An 18,743-nucleotide genomic window follows, 5' to 3' on the forward strand; every position below is an offset into this window, starting at 1 on the left:
AGTAACCCGACGGGGCTTCTATGGCGTTTAGGAGCATTTTAGGGGCGACACAATAGGAATTAGGCGATTTTGTTAGTTTTTCGTGTGTGTTAGCCCACGAATTTCTTGGGTGTCGAAGGTTCGAGTCAAATTTTCTTGGATTTTTCTTTAATAGCATAACGACCTGGAAAACGACTTCAGTAGCCCCGGCGGGGTTTCTACTGCGTTTAGGAGCATTTAAAAGCGAAATAATAGAAATTAGGCGATTTTGTCAGTTTTTCGTGGGTGTGCATGTGAGACTTTCGTTCTCTCCAATGCTACTCAGAAGTAGAAGTTCTTGAAATTTGAAGGGAATATTATTTATTCTTCTCTTTTTACAAGTATTATTGTAATCAAGAAATTAATCATAATTCTTATAAAGATGGAAAAAAGGTGAGAAAAGTAAAGACTCTCATTGTATATTGCACTGATAGGGGCAGATCTAGAGACTTGTATATGAAAATATAATAGTTTTTGTCCAAATAATATAGATATATTAAAATTTAGTACATTATAATATTATCTTGTGATCGTCGTAATAATCTATAAGTCGGTAAGGAACATGCATGTTTTGAAAGTTGAGTTGACAAATGTTAAAAGTTTGGGCCATCAATTGGGTCTAGTAAATTCAAGTATGGAAGAAACGTGTTGCTTTTGTAGACTACTTTGAAAGTAATATAGCCAACCAAAATACAATATAGTCTTGACTAAGAAAAAGTATGAATTGGATATGTAAAGCTTTGTGCATTGTACTAGCATCCAACTTACACAACTTCCGTTACACTAATAAATTTCCATACGATTTTAAGCAATTTTCACTATATAATAGTATTAGATTAAGCAAAAACGATTCTGAATTCAAATCTCATCGATACACAAAAGATAAAGATAATAACACATGAAGTTGTCACGAAGATTATTTGGGCCAAATCTATTGGCAACATAATACATGAAAGGAAAATCTTTCATGGGCTTTATGTTCAGGCCTACCTTCACTGAATTTTTCCTTTGTGTTGGGACCAGAAAAATAGTACTGGGCCTTGCTCTACTAGCAGCCTACCCAACAATATCACCATCATCTTAATATAAGGGAGAAACTACACAATTAAACATACAGCACAACCATATATACTAGCATACACTGAAATAGAAAAAGAAACAAGCAAGGCAAACAAGATAAATTAGGAAAGAAGCGGCTCAAAATCCGATACTATACTTTTCTTTTTATTCAGGAAATAACTGCTCCTACGCCCACCACGAACTTGAATAAGGGAAATAAAGAAGCGAACGAAATTTATTCTGTATCACAAAATGACAGAATAAATACAGTATAATGTAAACACAATCAAGATATTTCATTCCACAATCTCAATACAAAGTGACACCACAAGTAACTACAAAATGTTTCATTCCACTAATATTTACAGAAAAAACATTTTCTTGTTGAAGATAAAATCAAAAAATGCCTTGTGCCTTCCATTTCTGGCGTCATTACGAAATTCCCAGCATCTCCTTTGGACATTGCTACACTCAACTGGTTCCAGCAACCTTTGCATCAATTTGTCTTTGCTGAAGTACTTTCATGAAGAAGCTTTATTTATTATCAGCAGAAGCTTTATTTATTATCAGCAGAAACGGTTAGCTCAGTACATCTCCATGGTTGTGAAACCGAACAGGGGATTTCTGTCTGCGAACTGAGCTGTCCTTGGGAGTTCTCTAGAGTCATCATAAGCCATAGAACTAGTACAAAACCATTGTGGAGAATCAAAGTTTTGTTGTTGAGAGAAGGTAGACCAATTACAAGTATTGGAGCCTTGAGCCATCTCCCAAAACATGCTTTGCAACTCCTCCATACTGTAACTTTTCTCCTGTTTTCAAGAATTTGCAATGAGAAAATCAAATCAAAATTTTAAATCTTACATCATTTTAGGCCAAGAAAGCCACAAAAGACCAAAACTTGGGACTAAAAAGACTCTGAAAAGTAAGCAAGATAATTTATTTTAATTAAGCACAAGAAACACCAAACTACTTATTGCTTTTAATTAAAATACGTTTCTTCTACAAGATAAATGCAATTCATTACATATATTACCAGAGAGGCCTAGTAGACAAAGCATCCCACGTTCAAGCAGAAGCAGGATTAAGCACCCCAGAAAGGTGTAATATAAGCAGTAAATCCTGACACGAAGTGTCAATGACCCAAGGTGTAATATAAGCAGTAAATCCTGACATGAAGTGTCAATGACCAAGTCCACGACGCAAAACCGTGATCTATATAGGTGTCATTGCTCAATAATCTACATTATTGTTACAATGAGCTGGAGCAAGTTTATCTTGAGCACTATCTCATACAGTGTTTGATACAGTAAACACATAATTTCAATTAGCATGCACAGGTTGCCATCACTTTTAGTTATCTTTCAGATAATATGATGATACTAGTATAAAAATTCATTTACATTATCAATGCATACAAGTTAAACACCATACATTTACTATCATATGAAGGTCACAACAACACAAGAGTGCCTTGAAGAAAGGTATATCAAGACAATACCTCTTTCCTTGCATCATCCATTAAAGATACCATTTCTTGTAGAAAATCAGAAAATTCCTACAATAAAACAGTGAGTTAGCAATGAATACCAAGACAGAAACATATCCAATGGACAGTTCCATAAAAAATTAACAGAACAAGAAGTAGCATACACACCTCATCTTCATCTTCTTCAGGGTCATACATGCCAGCATCATACATCATTCTCTTCTTTTGATCCGACAACACTATTCAAACATTAAAAAGTACACATTAGAATTGGTAATCAATGTTTTAGTGAAAAAATAAGAAAAAAGACACAAAAAGATAGCAACTTTATTACCTGAATATGCTTCTTGAATTTGCTGAAACTTCCTCTTAGCTTCACCTAACAATGATGGTGTCCTAGTCCATTTATCAGGGTGCCATTGCTGCAACCAAAATCACCATTTTCCATCAGCTACCAAATCAAACTACTCTAATAATAACAAAAATATAAACTTTTCTTCATCACCATACCATTGCTAGCTTTCTATAAGCACGTCTAATTTCTTCATCAGAAGAATCTACATTAACACCAAGAACACTATAATATGGAGGCAACCTTTCTTTAAACTCCATCTCCATCACCAAATTCCCCCCAAAATAATAACAAATTAGCAAAAGGGTATCCTCGAATTTCAATATTTTTTCAAAAAAAAATCAAAACTTTAATAAACCCTTTTAAAAGATTTTTTCCACTTTTTCAAATCCCAAAATCAAGAAAATGTGACATGAAGAGGGTGTCAAAGGAAAACATTTATATAAAGAATAATTTGTAAAGTCGATGATGAAGTGGGGTCGGATGGAACTTTGCTTGTCAAAAGAATCAGCAGCCACATGGATAGATAGAAATATCTCTGAGGTGGAAAAAGGGAGAAAGCTTCCATTGGTTTCTACGGAAGAAAGAATAAAGCTTCAAGAAGGTTCCGGAAGGAAAAAAATTCAATTATGGACATGGTACACGTGGTTTGATAAATATGAGAAGATATTTTAGTTTTGTGAGGTGAGATATTTTGTTTGGAAAATTCTGGTGACCTTGAGTTTGTAACATCATTCTTTTGGTCCCAAATTGGAAAATGATTGTTTTGGGCAGGACCAGATATTTTGTACACGGACGTAGGTGTGGTACATAATATGTGTTTGCCGTAGTTGATTAAAAATTATTTGCATATAATATTTATTACACCTAATCAATGGTGTATATTTTCATTCAATGTATATATAAGTTAAAAATAATGAGATATAAATAACGGATGCAAATAAGAATTGATCATAAAAGTGATGATGTTAGTAGCTCCGGCAGGGGGTGTATGCAGGCGAGCAGAGATAAATCGAAAAAGTATCAGGTAGAGATGATTAGACAAAAAATAATGTGATTTCATATTATTGAGGATATGACTTTATATAGAAAATAGTAAAAATTATGTATTAGGATAGAAGGTAATTAGTGAGTGTTATCTTGCCTTGTAAAAGTTTAGACTTGTTAGTGCATTTCGTAGAACTAGTTGTATCCGTATAGTTATATCAATATGTTGTTTATTGTATTTCAATCATACTATATTATTATCGTTATTGTTCTTTTATGTAAACTTTACACTATTTTTCTTATTAACTGTTATACTCTTCTCATTGTTTCCTTCTTTTATTTGGGTTTGATTTACTTGAGTCCAGAGTCTTTCGAAAATAGTCTCTCTACCTTCACAAAATAATAATAATGTTTGCATATATTCTACCGTCTAAAAAATTTCTACATGGATTTTCATTGAATATGTTGTATCCTCAAAAGTCTAACTAATGAACTAAGTCTCAAGTTCTCAACTACCTTAGGAGGTAGGAGTAAATTAATTTACCACTATACTCATCTTTTCTAGTACTTATCTTTTACTCTTTTATTTCTTTTAATTTTTTTATTAAGTTTTACCTCTTCACTTTAGTTTATATGTAATTTATTTACTAGTATTTAGTAAGTATATAAGAGAGATCCTATATTTGAATGGTACAGTGCACTTTTGACCTAATGACCAGATTCATCAATGGGTCATGACTCATGTGGTGAAATGAGATAAATATAATTGATTTTCCTTCAATTAGATTAGTGAGTTTGAGCCATGAATCATACCCCCATCAAATGGACAGGTAACAAAATGTTACTTGCAAAATACAAAATTGCAACAAAACAATATAGCAATGAAAACACACTCATCTCAAAGAAGCTAAAAAGTCACAAAAACTCTGATAAGTGCTCTGCTGTCAATTTAGTAAAATCTAATGAAAGCTAGGAATTAAAGACAAAGCATAAAATAAACTAAACCCAAAGTGGTGGAGTGATTTTGTGGTAAGATTGACCAGTGTAATGGTAAACGCCCATGTCCCAAAACAGAAATCACTGCTCAGATTATAGTACGCGAAAAAATATGAAATAAATTCATTTTTCCTTCCCAGCTAATTCAAATTTAATTAATATGAAATAGAGAAAGTATAATAGTAACTATCTTTGCGTAAAAATTGCCGAGAATAGGGTAAAATAAGATTCATCTGTCAATCTACCTAAATCAAAGGATGAGCTGATTCTTCCTTTTAATAAGAAACTTTATTTGACACAAATTAGGAATGGTAAAAGTTTTATTAAAAAAATTATTCGACACAATTAGGAATAGTGAAGCTTTTAATAGAGAGAACTAATTTTCCAAGAAAACAAACTTCATATCAATCTCTCATCCTACTACTAACGATGAAATTCAATGTTTCTTTAATCCTCTTCTTGTCTACCCTTTTCATCTTCATTGCATCATCACTTCCTTCCGCCGCCAGAAAAAAACCCCACATCATCAATTTCCGATCATATAATCTCTTCCCGGAGTCATTCACCTGGGATCCTAAATCCCAACACTTCATCCTCGGAAGTACTCGTCGCCAGAAACTCATCGCCGTTTCCGATGCAGGCGTCGTCGAAACTCTAATCTCCGACACCTCTCTTCCTCCAAACTCCTCCTTCGCCGGCCTCACCGTCGACCGCTATAAAAACCGCCTCCTCGCCTGCATCCACCGTGTCCCTTCACCGGAATCTCCCACACCTTTCAACGCCCTAGCTGCTTACGACCTCCAATCTAACCGCCGCCTTTACCTCGCCCCTCTCCTCGATGATAAAAACATCGAAATGGTCACTGAAGACGACGTTCAGCTCCCCGTCGCTAACGATGTCGCTAACGATGTCGCCGTCGATTACCACGGCAATGCTTACGTCACCAATTCCGGCGGCAACTTCATCTGGAAAGTTGACGTAAACGGCGGCGTTTCGATCATATCTAAATCAAAAGCGTACAAATCCCATCCCGTCGATACGACGACGGATTATCACAAATGTGGCTTAAACGGCATCGCTTACAGCTCTAGAGGCTACTTACTCGTCGTCCAATCAAATACAGGGAAACTGTTCAGAGTCAATGTTGACGACGGAACGGCGAGGACCGTTACATTAAACAGAGACTTAACGGCAGCTGACGGAATCGCCGTTAGAGAAGACGGCGTTGTTTTGGTTGTGAGTCAAGAGAAACTATTTTTTTTAAATAGCAATGATGGGTGGGGAGAAGGAGTAGTGTTTGACGAAACTGCCCTTGAGAGGGAGAGGTTTGCAACAGCTGTGACAGTAGGACATCAGAAGAGGGTATATGTGTTATATGGGCATGTAATGGAGGGCATAAATGGAAATGCAGAAAGAGAAGAATTTGGTATAGCTGAAGTAGTATCTGAGAAAGAGACTGAAGAAGAACCTGTTTGGTTATATATATTAATTGGATTAGGATTAACTATATTCTTTTTTTGGAGATTTCAAATGCATAGGTTAGTGGAAAGCTTGAACAAAAAAACAGTTTGATTCTATTTTTTTTTTTTGGTTTTCATAGTTGTTTAAGTCTTCCACTATAATATAAAGATCTTATGGTTGTTTTCTTGTTATATGCACTTTTCTCTACATTAGACAACAATACTTGATCTTAGAACATGCTCTAATTCAATCTCGACAAAGTTGAGGTAAGCTATATGAATTCTAACGTTCAAGTCACTCGATGTCAATCATATTATATGTTATATGAGTCATATAACGTTCAAGCTATATGACTTATATATTATATATAAAAAAAAAGTTTATGTACATTTGTTGCTGCTTTTACAAGATTGAACTTTTTTCTTCCATAATGACCTATTAATCACGAGTTCGAGCTATAAAATCAGTCATTGATACTTGTGTTAGTGTAGGCTACCTGTGTTACACCCCTTGGCGTGCATGCCTTCCCTGGAGCCTATATGAACACAGGATGTTTTGTGCACCAGACTATCCATTGTAATTTAATGAAGAGATAAAAATGAGAATATTTGAACTGAAAATACTTCAATAGTCTCGACATTGAACTCATTGATCCATACAAACCTTGTCTAAGGTTTCATTTAGACATGAGTTTAGCAACAATGAATTGTAGCATTAGAAGAGTTTGAAGAAAATGTATCTGAGCACAACAGTATTTCTAAATGAGAACTTAGGGAACTGTGTTATTCAAAATGTTGGGAAGGGTTGGTGCAGCAGCAGAAGAAGCTAGCACTTTTTCCTTGTCTGATTGATGAGGGGTTGATGCCTTCTTATCATCTCCATTTTTTGGCTTCTTTTCATCAACTTCAGCCTTTGGTTTATTTCCATGGCTTTCCACTTTGGACTTCTCCATTTTTGGCTTCTTATCATCAGTTTCGCTATTTGGTTTCTTTTCGTTGTCAGCTCCAGATTTTGGTTTGCCCTTGAAAAATTCAAACAGGTCCTTGATTGAACTCCCGATATCAGCTACTTCAAGTGCCTCTGCAGGTTCCGCAGCAAAAAGGGCAAGTCCACCTAATGTTGTAGCTGCCAAACCTATCAATTCTCTTCTTGAAACAGCAGTTGCGGTTGTCTCCTGCCGAGGTAACTCCTTTCCATTGCCTGTCAACTGGAAGGGAAAGAACATGCTAAGATACAAAAGAGAGCATCCAAAATCTCTAGCGGAGCCAACGACAATCATCTACTTCTTAAAACTAACTTATGCTTGCACTTGCTCAGCAAATAACATCAAGAATGGAGAAGTAGAGGTCAAACTTTGCAAATAGCATATCCATACTGGAACTTATAATCTTTAATTTTGGTTGTATGCATGTCAATAGGTCAGTGGAAGGAAATACGTTTCGTAGAAATATTCTGTTTGCATTTTGTTTGCAACACAGAGCAGGGGAAGGCCTCAAAAGAAGGTACCAACGTTTGGTGTCTACTAGCTACAGAATCAAATAGTATGTTCTTTGGATAACTCAATAGTCTCCCCATTTAAAATTTTGTACAAGGAATAGAAGTGACTAAAGAAGTGGAAAATGCCTCAAGCTGCCCAAATTTAAATCCAAGTTAACACAGACTTAGTGATGGAAATAGATTCTCTTTCTTCGAACGAAAAGCCTGTTGTTGAGAGAACGATTTCCACTCTGCTAGAGAGAATGTGCAAGTTTGCTACCGGGCTTAAATAAGGAATTGAAAGATACATTTTTCCTTTACATTCAACTAGATTCATTAAATGTCCTTCAGTTCATATAACATCAAATACACACAAGTGTTAAAAGTGTAGATCGAAAGCAGTTTTTGTCTGGAAGGAGGATGAGTAAAGAGATTAGAAAAAAGACTATATTCCAGCATGTATTTTTGGGGTTTTCTGCATGGAAGAAGTCAGAGATGCTATGAAGACAAGGCTTAACAAGTACATACACCAACACACATACAAATGCTTGTACTTTGGGCTTCTTGGTGTAAATTGATGAATTTATATGACTTGGATGTTATAGATTTCCTCAGCTCCTTCCACAACTAATAAGAAGCTCTATTATTGTGACTGTACATACCATCCTTGATTTTGTTTGATGAATAAAATAGCTCACATAATAGGAAAGGTCAAATTTACTTCTCTCTATATAATCTCTTCATAAAATGCTCAAGTGTTTTCATTTGCTAGGATGCCTGTCGGCACTCGGCTCTAAGGATCCAGTTTAGCCTTAAACAACATCTCCTCTACAGCAAGGTTTATCCTTTAGGATCAGGGGTCCAAGCCTTGTGGATGGGATAAAACTAGCTTGGAATCTTGGATTGTTCTTGCTATAGAACAAGAGCAAATGCTCGAACACACAAGTTATTTAGGCTCAATGAATAACATAACGTAGTTATAAATGTTATGCATATCATACCTAATAACAGTAGTAGCATGAATAGGGTAACCCACTCATTACATTAAAGTTTTGGGTAGGACGCCAGATTCTTTCACACTAAAAGTCAAACTCCACTTAGCCCTAGCAAATACTACTTCTACCAGCCAAATATAAACTTCAAAATAAGCCAAATATGTATAAACCAACGATAAAAGTACAACATTCATCCAACAAAATGTGAACTTTAAACAGTTTCATAGCATAAAAGATCAGAAAACAAAACCTGAATAGGAGGAACAAGAGTTCTGTTCAACTCCAATATAAACCATATACACATTAAACCAACAATCAAAGTTCAACACCCATCTAACAATTTGTGAACTTTAAACAGCTTCATAGCATAAAAGATCAGAAAACAAAACCTGAAGAAAGGAACACAGAGTTTTGTTCAACTTCAAATAAGCCAAATACTAAACTAACAATAAAAGAATGATACCCATCTTACGATCTTTAAACAGTTTCATAGCATAAAAAGAACAAAAAATAAATCTTGAAGAGTTTTGTTCGCCTTCAATATAAGCCAAATACTTACTAAATTAACAAAAAGAACAATACCCATCTTACAAAATGTGATCTTTAAACAGTTTCATAGCATAAAAATCAGAAAACAAAACCTGAAGAGTTTGTTCAACTTCAATATAAGCCAAATACTTACTAAACTAACTATTAAGAACAACACTTTGATCTTTAAAGAGTTCCACAGCATAAAAATCCGAAAACAACCCCTGAAGAGTTTGTTCAACTTCAAAATAAGCCAAATACATATTAAAGTATTAAACTAACAAAAAGAACAATACCCATCTAACAAATATGATCTTTTAACAGTTCCACAGCATAAAATTCAGAAAAACAAAACCTGAAGAGTCTGTCACCTTCAATATAAGCCAAATACTTACTAAACTAACAAAAAAAAGAACAATACCCATCAAACAAAATGTGACATTTTAACAGTTTCATGGCATAAAAAGTTCAGAAAACAAAACCTGAAGAGGAGGAAGAATAGTTTTGTTCAACTTCAGCATAGATAGTGAAGGTGCCGATCTTGGTTGAGACCCATTTTGTTCTGGCGCTGTGGGAAGTGAACCCACTACTGGTTTCAATGTAGATGACAACATATTTAGCCGGCGATAGATTTTTCCGGCGAGATCACAGTCACCGATTTCGTAGACAAAAAATTGTTCTTAGAGTAGTTAGAATTGGGGGAAAACATGAAAATTAAATCATTGCAGACAAATGGGTAGGTAGCTACCTTTGTTTAATATTTTAATTTTATCGCAGAAATAGAAAATAAAACGTTTTTCCTAACATTCCAAACATTTTCATCAATTTAAATTCGCGTTACATAAAGCCTAATGAAATCGAGTATTTCTAACAAAAAAATCATCTTTACTAGGGGGTTTAATTCGCAGCATTTGATTTAGGTGAAAAAAATTCATTCATTTAATTATGAAAGACGAATATAATATTATTGAATTCAACTTAATTCATTGTTTTTATGCAAAATATAAATTTATATTCTCTTCATTACTTATCAAGTGAATTTTTGAGGGATTTTTTATTGTTTAAAATAATTGAATTGTTCAAAGTTCAAGATAAATGTTTGAAGATTTTTTCATATTTACCCTTTCATTTATTGAAGTTTTATATTTTCTAGGAGATAAATCACATTACTTGCAAAGTTATATTTATGATTTTACAAAGGACAATAGTGAAAAGTATGATTCAAATTATGTGTTTGAATATTTCTCTTAATATGTGTGCACTACCTTACAAATTCACTTAATATGAAATGAATGGAGTATTTAATAATATTGGTTAGCTCGCTATGTAAAGGATTGTACTATTGTAGTGTAATTGAATATTGTAATTTGTATGTAAAATATAACCAATTAAGACCCCTTCAAAAGTATAGAAAATACATGAGTTAATACCTTCTTTACAAGTTCTCACTGTTACGCGCGATTAATAATACTATGTTAAATTAAGTCTTATGCCTAACTCACATAGTATTAGAGTAGGATCCGTCTCACTTGGGCCCTCGAAATTAAAAATTGTCAATGTACTAGATGTTAAGCACTGGGCGTGAGGTGGAGTGTAAGTTAGGTCTTAAACATAATTTAACAGTTTTTTTGCTAATTTATTTGATCGCATCATTCCTTGATGTTATTGGTTCGGAATAGGGTTGAATATGTCTATAAAGTATGAGAATATCACTCATTAATAGTTTGGTCCAAAAAATATTTTTATCAATTAATAATTTGATCCAAATATGTTCTTATTTCAAACAGAATTTAACATCCTAATATAATTAGAAGATAAATATAAATACATATTTGAACATATACACATTTAATTTATATATTAAAAACATAAATTCAGACGAAGGAAATAGTACCTAGCTAGAATAACCACACTTAATATAATATAGGATTCAGACGAAGGAAGTAGTAGTAGTTAGAATAATCACACTTAATATAATATATAGTGGTGGTAGAACATCATGATAACAAGCTCCATTTAGAGATGTAACCAAATCTCTTTTTCTTAGAAAGAAATTGGATCACTAACTTATTACAAGACACACACAAACTCTTGAAGCAACACACAAACATGACTTATAGGAATTTGCAATCTCTTTTTTCTTAGACAGTTTGCTTGTTGTAACGGGCTTGTAAGATAGTTGCATAATAACCTTGACCATTAGCTGTGAACACATCACAATGGTATCCACCCGGAAAAGCATTTGGTGCACAATCTGAACACACCCATCCATCATTACAATCACTTTGAACGTTGCATGTTCTCAGGCAAGTCATCAAATCACCAACAAGACCCAACCTTTGCTCCATGGCTGCCATTTCCACCGGTAAATCTCGCGATGCCTTCACCTCAACTGAATACGAATATCATATGTAATAAAGATTAATTAAGACGTCTGAATTTGAATACACATCTAAATTACTAAGATTGGTTGCTATCACAACATCCTTATGTAAAAAAAACTATATATATTGTATATATAGATTAAATATCAATGATTTTTATTAATTAAATATATCTTGAATTAACTTTAATGAAATTTCTGATTTCGCTACCCAACTAGTACACACATAATGGTATATAATTAAACAATATTTTCAATTGGAATGTAAATTAATTAAGAAGAGGAAAGATCGTGAATTCACCAGTAGTTGTAACAATGAAAGCAATGAGAAACAAAGTAAACACTGAAATTGAAGAACGAGCCATATTATATTGCTTATAAAAACTTTGGATATATTAATTGTTGTGGATAGATATAATATGAAGAGTGAATAGAATGAGTATATTGAAAATGTTGTGCCCATTCTTCACAATTTATAGTTCTTCATTAGGAGGAAATAATTCACTATTTTTATTTAAAATTCATTTATGTAGGGCCTTCTCCATTATTTGTTTACTATGTAAATAAATATAAACGTTCACTAGTAGGATCTATTTGATCTTCGACATTAATTATTTCAACTTCATGCAATAGTACTACACTATTTGTTTATAGAGATTGATGAGTTCAAATGCACATCCTTTTTAATCGGTTGCTTATTGAGTTTGGATCCAAAATAAAAAATTTCCAGCATTTTATTCGATTCAATAATTTCAACTGAATCAATCTCCTTCACCAATTCTAGTCCTTACGGATCCAGCTCGATGAGCTTGGTAACTCCATTATATATTGCGAAGGCAAGGCCGCTAGCTAGGGCTGTACAGCACAAATCGATAAACCGCATCAAATCGACAAATGGAACCAAACCGGAAAAAAACCCGACTAGTGGTTTGGTTTGACTTGATTTGGTGTTTGGAAAAAAAACTCAATCATTATAGGGTTGGTTTGGTTTTAACTAAAAAAAGTCAGACCGAACTCAAACCGACCCGATTATAGACTACTTTTAAATTATGTTATACATAAAAATATTTATTAAAATTTCATAATTTTTATTTTCTTTCTTACATTTAGATTTGGACTTGAGAAGCCATCTAAATAATATACAAAAAAAAGTTCATCTTATAAAGTTATATTATAAAGTTAAAACTTCAAATAGTGTTCTGCCTTCATCTTATATGTTGATATTTTGAACTCTTTTTAAGAAGCACTGCTCTGTGCTTTTTATTAGATACTATGAAAAATCCAAGAAACCCGAAAAAAATTCGAAAAACCCGAGAAAAATTGATATCGAAAAACCCAACTTTTATTGGTTTGGTTTGGTTTATAGATTTAATAACCCGGCACAAATAATTTAGTTTGGTTTGTAAAAAATCTGAATCAACCCGGTTCATGTACACCCCTACCGCTAGCAATAATTGTGGTATGATGGCCCTCTCTCGCCATCCCGGGCCTTTCTCTTGCCATCACGATCTTGATTAGAAGTGAAATCACAATTTAAATTTTTATGAATTCTAAATTGTAAGATATAGCGATATTAGGTGTATGTATATATATAAAATACTCAATTCTTTACTGGAACATTTATTTTCAGTATTAATTTATATTATCTTTCTATACCAACAATCCATCTAGCAGCTTCATGGCTCTTAATTACGATCAGTGAACAGAGATTATTAGAAAACAATTAATTTTAAATAAAATGGTCATGAAACATGTGTTTGACCAAATTCAAATATAATCTTTTTATAATAATGTTATTTATTTATATATATTTTTAATTGCTATAATAAAATATCGTTATAGAGAACATATAATACAATCAGATCTTTTTATAGCAATTATTATTTTAGTTATATAACAATATTTCATTCTAACGGCATAAATTTCTTCGGTAATATATAAATAAAATGGTCATGAAACATGTGTTTGACCAAATTCAAATATAATCTTTTTATAATAATGTTATTTATTTATATATATTTTTAATTGCTATAATAAAATATCGTTATAGAGAACATATAATACAATCAGATCTTTTTATAACAATTATTATTTTAGTTATATAACAATATTTCATTCTAACGGCATAAATTTCTTCGGTAATATATTATATGTTGTTTATATATAAGAACATTTCATCATAGTAGCTAAAAGAATATTTAAATAAATAACATCGTTAAAAAGAGATTTGATTATATAAAATTACATGTATAGTTGATTTCAAAGAAAACTCGATTATTATAATAAAATATTATTTTAAATGAAGGTTATTATAATTTAAAGAGGTTTAGCCAACTGTATCCATATTAATCTATGGGTCAGTTTTTTATCCTGTTGGCCATGAATTTTTTTCTTTATATCCGCAATTAATCTGAATTCACGCTCGATAGAAAAGGAGCAGCTTCATCTACTGCATCATATTCTTTGGTGATGCAATGAAATTTCGTTACGACAGATTGTTAGCAATTACTTTTATAAAAATAATTTATATTCTGATTTGTAGTAATAGTACGTATTTTAGGTGTACAATTTGACACTGCTTTTCTTAGGTCCGCCATGACACTGCAGACTCTTGTTTTTTTATGCTTAATTAATTAGGTAATTGATTGGAGGGTATTTGGTTACGTATTTATTAAAATTAAAATTGGTTACATATTTATTAAAATTAAAATTACAATAATTAATAAGGCTATTTGATTGGAGCACCAAACATTGGGCGGAAAAAAAAAACACAAAAATGGAAGTTATAATGTTTAGAACTTAAAGAAAAAGTTATAAATATCTATGTTAAAAAGTAAATTATATATAATATAAATATTAAATAGATGTGATACAACAAGGATAAAATAGACAATACATGGGATAAAAGAGGAGTTTGATTAATGTTCAAAGTTGAGAGAAGAGTTTGATTTTTACAGCAAAGTTGAGGGGTGAAAATGATCTTCATCCTATATAAAATACATGAGGTCCCTCCCCCCCCCCCCTTCTTTGCAAGTTCTTAATGTTAATATTAATAGCAAGCGAAATGATCTAATGAATTCTTATAATTATATAAATTTGTATTATGTACCCTCTCATCACTTTGTCAATCAAACCCCTAAATCCATTAGAACACAATATTTGAAACTCCTTCGATCATTGGCCAAACCTATGTAGCATGAATGTTGCTGAATTGAAAAAATGTGTGATTATACTCGCTTCTAAGTGCATAAATACAATATTTTATGTTAAAAATATTAAATTTAAAAGAAAAAAAAAAATTTGGCCTCCCAACAACAATATCAACCAGACTCTAAGTGTTGTATTTGTATTCTTGTCTCCTTTAACAAAAATAAGCTAGCTAGCTTGACGTATCATACATTAAGAATATAGCACCGTACATACGTTAAGAATATCTAATTTCAAATTATGATTTCATCCGAACGAGCCTTTCTAGTCTTTTTGATGTCCCATAACATTTGTATAAACTCTTCAAAGGAATTTTTGTATATGCTAACATCTTCCCTCGTAGGACAATTCCTTATGAGAACTCAACTGCTAATAGAGTTAAGCTGATCATTATATATAATAGAATAACGTTCCATAAAAAACACTTGACTATCATAATAAAATATTATTATAAAAAATGATCGTTATACTCCAATTCCTACCGATATTAACAACTTGGAATAAGCCTCCTTAAAGTACATTCTTTTGAAAAAAAGTTCTATTACCAAAAATGCTTATGAAGTAATTAAGCATGTTAGTTTGGTACTTTTCTAATTTTGCAATTAATTAACTCGAAGTTTAACAACCTTTCGCTATTCGGAATGATCGGAACACGCCAATGTCACGATTAATTGTTAATCTATTAATATATGATGTATAACTATATATCAGTGGTGTATATTTACATTCAAAAACACTTTTTATACAATATTTATACATTTCAACAGTTCATCTTCTCCAACAAGTCAAAAAAAAATTCAATCCTTACCAACTCAAATCTCCTCTTAGCAATCCCAAAATTTGAATATGAACTTCTTTCGATATTTCAAATCTTTTAATATATTATTAACTCGAAACGATTTACGTTTGTCTTTTAATAATAAAAATGATATTATATATCACAATTTTTTTTGTTTTTTTGTTTTTGAAAACTACCTCTGTTATTTTAAATTAAAAGGTAATTGTTCACTTATTTGAAGATCATTTACTAATGCCAAATGTTTGATGCGGAAAAATACGGAAGAATAAAAAGAAGAATATATGATCCATAGGTCCTGGAGTTGATTAATTCTTAATTATTCACTCATTCGTTTTCTTTCAATTATTAAAATAATATCAAAAAAGTCGCAATACACATTCCAAAGACGTCATCATCAAGACCTAAATGATAATTGAAGGCCACTTTTTTCACACGATATGACAACAATTACTATATATACTGAATTTTTAGACCTGTCATGTCACATAAAAGAAGATATATAACTACAAATAATTATTCATAAGAACAAATAAAAATAAAAAGGTTAGTAACTTGAAAATCCAACTAATTAATATATGTTACCTGTTACAACGCGTAAGAAAATATTGATGGAGAGGGATAAATTGTCCTTGCATTGGTGTTGATTTCAGTGCAAACCTTGACAAATTAGCAGTCTCTTTGCTTCTTATTTACCTTAGATTCATTGTTTATTCGACCTTAGAAGAAATTAATCATCAAGTACAACAATTTTCTCTTTAATCTACTCTGTTTAATTTTTTAAAAAAAAAATATGGCTTTAACTTTAATGTATACTAACGATGCAAATGAAAACTTTATACTATCAAGTTACTTAAACTGGTAATAATTATAGGTAACTATCAACAAAAACTAATATTAATAATTTGTATAATAAAGCAGGTTATGTGGAAGGAAAAAAATTGTATTAAGTGGAAATTAATCCATAGTCCTCTAATAAATAACTCAAATAATCCAATTTAGTGCATCATTTAGTCTTTTTGTAACATGGGTGTGTCAGATAATATCATATCAATTAAAAAAATATACACATAAAATATCTAATTTTACGGAGAAATCATGCACGAATTCACAGACTCCATTTTTTACTATATAAATTTGCCACTAAAATTACGAGTTGAGCAAAACTCAATAATTTTAACTTAAACTTATTAGGATTAATATGTGTTCATGAAATAAGCCATCCTATGAACATTGACAAGGGGATAACTCAAGAAATTGAATTTTTCTTATTTTTCCCAACCCTCTTCCCTTCAAACTTGAAGATTTAATCACTGAATAATTCAGTTTAATAATATTTATGGTAGTAAATTAGCGTATGTATTAGTTCTTTATATGTTTGGTCATATAATATATGTATTAGTTCTTTATATGTTTGGTCATATAATATTTGAGCAAATAATTAGTAGGTTTAGCACTATTACTTACACCTATGTTATCTAGTAGCTAGGATTTGCATACAAGGTAGAGCTATCATATATGTATATATATAAAAAAAATCACATATTTCTATGTAGATATATAGTAAATTTAAGTTCTTCGTGTGTTTATTTCTTTTTTAAGGTCGAACAGACAATGAGACCAAGGTTAACAGCAAAAAGGACTGCTCACTTGACAAGCATAGCATGGAAATCACTCACCACATAACTTCCATATTCTTCAATTCTTCAAAACAAAAACAATCAAAGAAAATTTATCAGTAAACAAGAAACTCATCAATATGTAGTACTAATAAGAATTCAAACCTCTCTCCCTTTTTTTTCCTTTAGCTCCAGTTTGGTCTTAGATTTTAAAGCAGAAATTTAAAATCTGAAAATTTGAGTTTGCTTAAAGTTGTATTTGAACATGGATCTTTATTTTCTTTTGGAGATTTTGTGAGATGAAAGTTCTAAATATCAAGAATTAATCTGAGCTAATTTTTGAAAACTTGAAATTAAAATATTTAATCTAAACAATATAATGAGGAATAAGAAGAAAAGTTACCTTGTTTCAAATAGTGTTTGAACTTTGAAGAATAACTAATGGATCCATTGGACTTGTTGTTCTTTAAGTGCTTCTTGAGGGGCTTTATTTATAGAGAAAACTAAATGTAGAGGTCCATCCTATATAGTCTCAAGTGTCTGGACCTAAACACGTCGAACCCTGCAACAACCTTGACTCACGGGTAAATAACGACATTGTTTTTTACCATATATTTTTTAATTATATAGTAAAATGTCATTAGATGAAACGTATTTTTCAAGGCAAATTTAAAATACTATACATATATTTAATTTTAAGATTATAAATTTTTTTTTTAAAAATAAAAAATTCGTGCTTAATTAGCTTATGACACTTAATATAACCCTAATATGAAATCAATTTTATTACAAAGAATAATTGTTCAAAATGTACTTATCCAATTAATCCGTATTCACACTTACAATAAGATCCATAAAACGAAAGAAAGATCTCACCAAGTAAACTATACAAATAGTGTTTCGGTCTTGTACTACACATGAACTTGTATACTTGATAATTGAGATATGGTTAAGATCCAACTAACCATTTTTTTCCCTATTTGGAAAAATATCCCTACCTACCACCCTTTTTAGGTAGTAGTAAGTGTAAGCTTTAAGATTATAAAATTTTAAAAAATATAAACGCAATTTACGTGACACAATTAAAATTTTAAAAGTTAATCAAATTTTATTTTTTTATCTATATTTTTAATATGCTTTTTAAATTATTAATTATTGTATGTAGTTTTTAAATATATAATTTCTTTTTTTAAAAAAAATTAACGTTTTTATATCCGGATTCACAATCAAACTTTAAAAATTTGAATTTCAAAATTTTGATGGGGAGATTGAAAGAGTAGCCATTATTTTATTTGAATAGCAATAAACAACAGGAGAGAGATGACAATTGGCAAGTAGAGTTAATTAGCTGCCCCCCGTGATGCTAAGAACCACTGATGC

General features: G+C 31.5%; 4 protein-coding genes and 1 long non-coding RNA gene across 5 annotated transcripts; 1 reads left to right on the forward strand and 4 right to left on the reverse strand.

The window, feature by feature from the left end:
• Window positions 1–1,349: 1,349 nt before the first annotated feature.
• LOC129873937 (uncharacterized) lies at window positions 1,350–3,540 on the reverse strand. The gene is made up of 5 exons (XM_055949137.1): window positions 3,074–3,540; window positions 2,898–2,985; window positions 2,732–2,802; window positions 2,576–2,632; window positions 1,350–1,886 (listed from the first exon to the last, which is right to left on the reverse strand). Exons 1-5 carry the CDS (start codon window positions 3,179–3,181, stop codon window positions 1,662–1,664), a joined length of 549 nt encoding a protein of 182 aa, XP_055805112.1. The 5' UTR covers window positions 3,182–3,540; the 3' UTR covers window positions 1,350–1,661.
• A 1,654-nt stretch (window positions 3,541–5,194) lies between these two features.
• LOC129873948 (uncharacterized) lies at window positions 5,195–6,552 on the forward strand. The gene has a single exon (XM_055949148.1). It carries the CDS (start codon window positions 5,328–5,330, stop codon window positions 6,468–6,470), a length of 1,143 nt encoding a protein of 380 aa, XP_055805123.1. The 5' UTR covers window positions 5,195–5,327; the 3' UTR covers window positions 6,471–6,552.
• A 414-nt stretch (window positions 6,553–6,966) lies between these two features.
• LOC129879864 (uncharacterized) lies at window positions 6,967–10,109 on the reverse strand. Its single transcript, XM_055953592.1, has 2 exons — window positions 9,841–10,109; window positions 6,967–7,566 (listed from the first exon to the last, which is right to left on the reverse strand). Exons 1-2 carry the CDS (start codon window positions 9,970–9,972, stop codon window positions 7,129–7,131), a joined length of 570 nt encoding a protein of 189 aa, XP_055809567.1. The 5' UTR covers window positions 9,973–10,109; the 3' UTR covers window positions 6,967–7,128.
• Window positions 10,110–11,302: 1,193 nt separating this feature from the next.
• Window positions 11,303–12,171, reverse strand: LOC129873956 (uncharacterized). The gene is made up of 2 exons (XM_055949159.1): window positions 12,043–12,171; window positions 11,303–11,750 (listed from the first exon to the last, which is right to left on the reverse strand). The coding sequence occupies exons 1-2, from the start codon at window positions 12,104–12,106 to the stop codon at window positions 11,500–11,502; spliced, it is 315 nt and encodes a 104-aa protein (XP_055805134.1). The 5' UTR covers window positions 12,107–12,171; the 3' UTR covers window positions 11,303–11,499.
• A 5,134-nt stretch (window positions 12,172–17,305) lies between these two features.
• Window positions 17,306–17,845, reverse strand: LOC129873966 (uncharacterized). Its single transcript, XR_008762815.1, has 2 exons — window positions 17,767–17,845; window positions 17,306–17,448 (listed from the first exon to the last, which is right to left on the reverse strand). It is a non-coding gene; the product is annotated as an uncharacterized LOC129873966 (long non-coding RNA).
• Window positions 17,846–18,743: the final 898 nt, after the last annotated feature.

This window comes from Solanum dulcamara, chromosome 2 (genome assembly GCF_947179165.1).
Source record: "Solanum dulcamara chromosome 2, daSolDulc1.2, whole genome shotgun sequence".
NCBI lineage: Eukaryota > Viridiplantae > Streptophyta > Magnoliopsida > Solanales > Solanaceae > Solanum > Solanum dulcamara.

Excerpts from the sequence above, each read along its gene's own strand:
- LOC129873956 (XM_055949159.1), bottom strand. The coding sequence starts at position 12,106 with ATGGCTCGTTCTTCAATTTCAGTGTTTACTTTGTTTCTCATTGCTTTC. Across the intron at positions 11,751-12,042 it reads TTTCATTGTTACAACTACTG|TTGAGGTGAAGGCATCGCGA; the intron begins GTGAATTCACGA and ends ATTCGTATTCAG.
- LOC129879864 (XM_055953592.1), bottom strand. The coding sequence starts at position 9,972 with ATGTTGTCATCTACATTGAAACCAGTAGTGGGTTCACTTCCCACAGCG. Across the intron at positions 7,567-9,840 it reads CTATTCTTCCTCCTCTTCAG|TTGACAGGCAATGGAAAGGA; the intron begins GTTTTGTTTTCT and ends TTTCCCTTCCAG.
- LOC129873948 (XM_055949148.1), top strand. The coding sequence starts at position 5,328 with ATGAAATTCAATGTTTCTTTAATCCTCTTCTTGTCTACCCTTTTCATC.
- LOC129873937 (XM_055949137.1), bottom strand. The coding sequence starts at position 3,181 with ATGGAGATGGAGTTTAAAGAAAGGTTGCCTCCATATTATAGTGTTCTT. Across the intron at positions 2,633-2,731 it reads CTGAAGAAGATGAAGATGAG|GAATTTTCTGATTTTCTACA; the intron begins GTGTGTATGCTA and ends GTTTTATTGTAG. Across the intron at positions 1,887-2,575 it reads TGGATGATGCAAGGAAAGAG|GAGAAAAGTTACAGTATGGA; the intron begins GTATTGTCTTGA and ends TCTTGAAAACAG.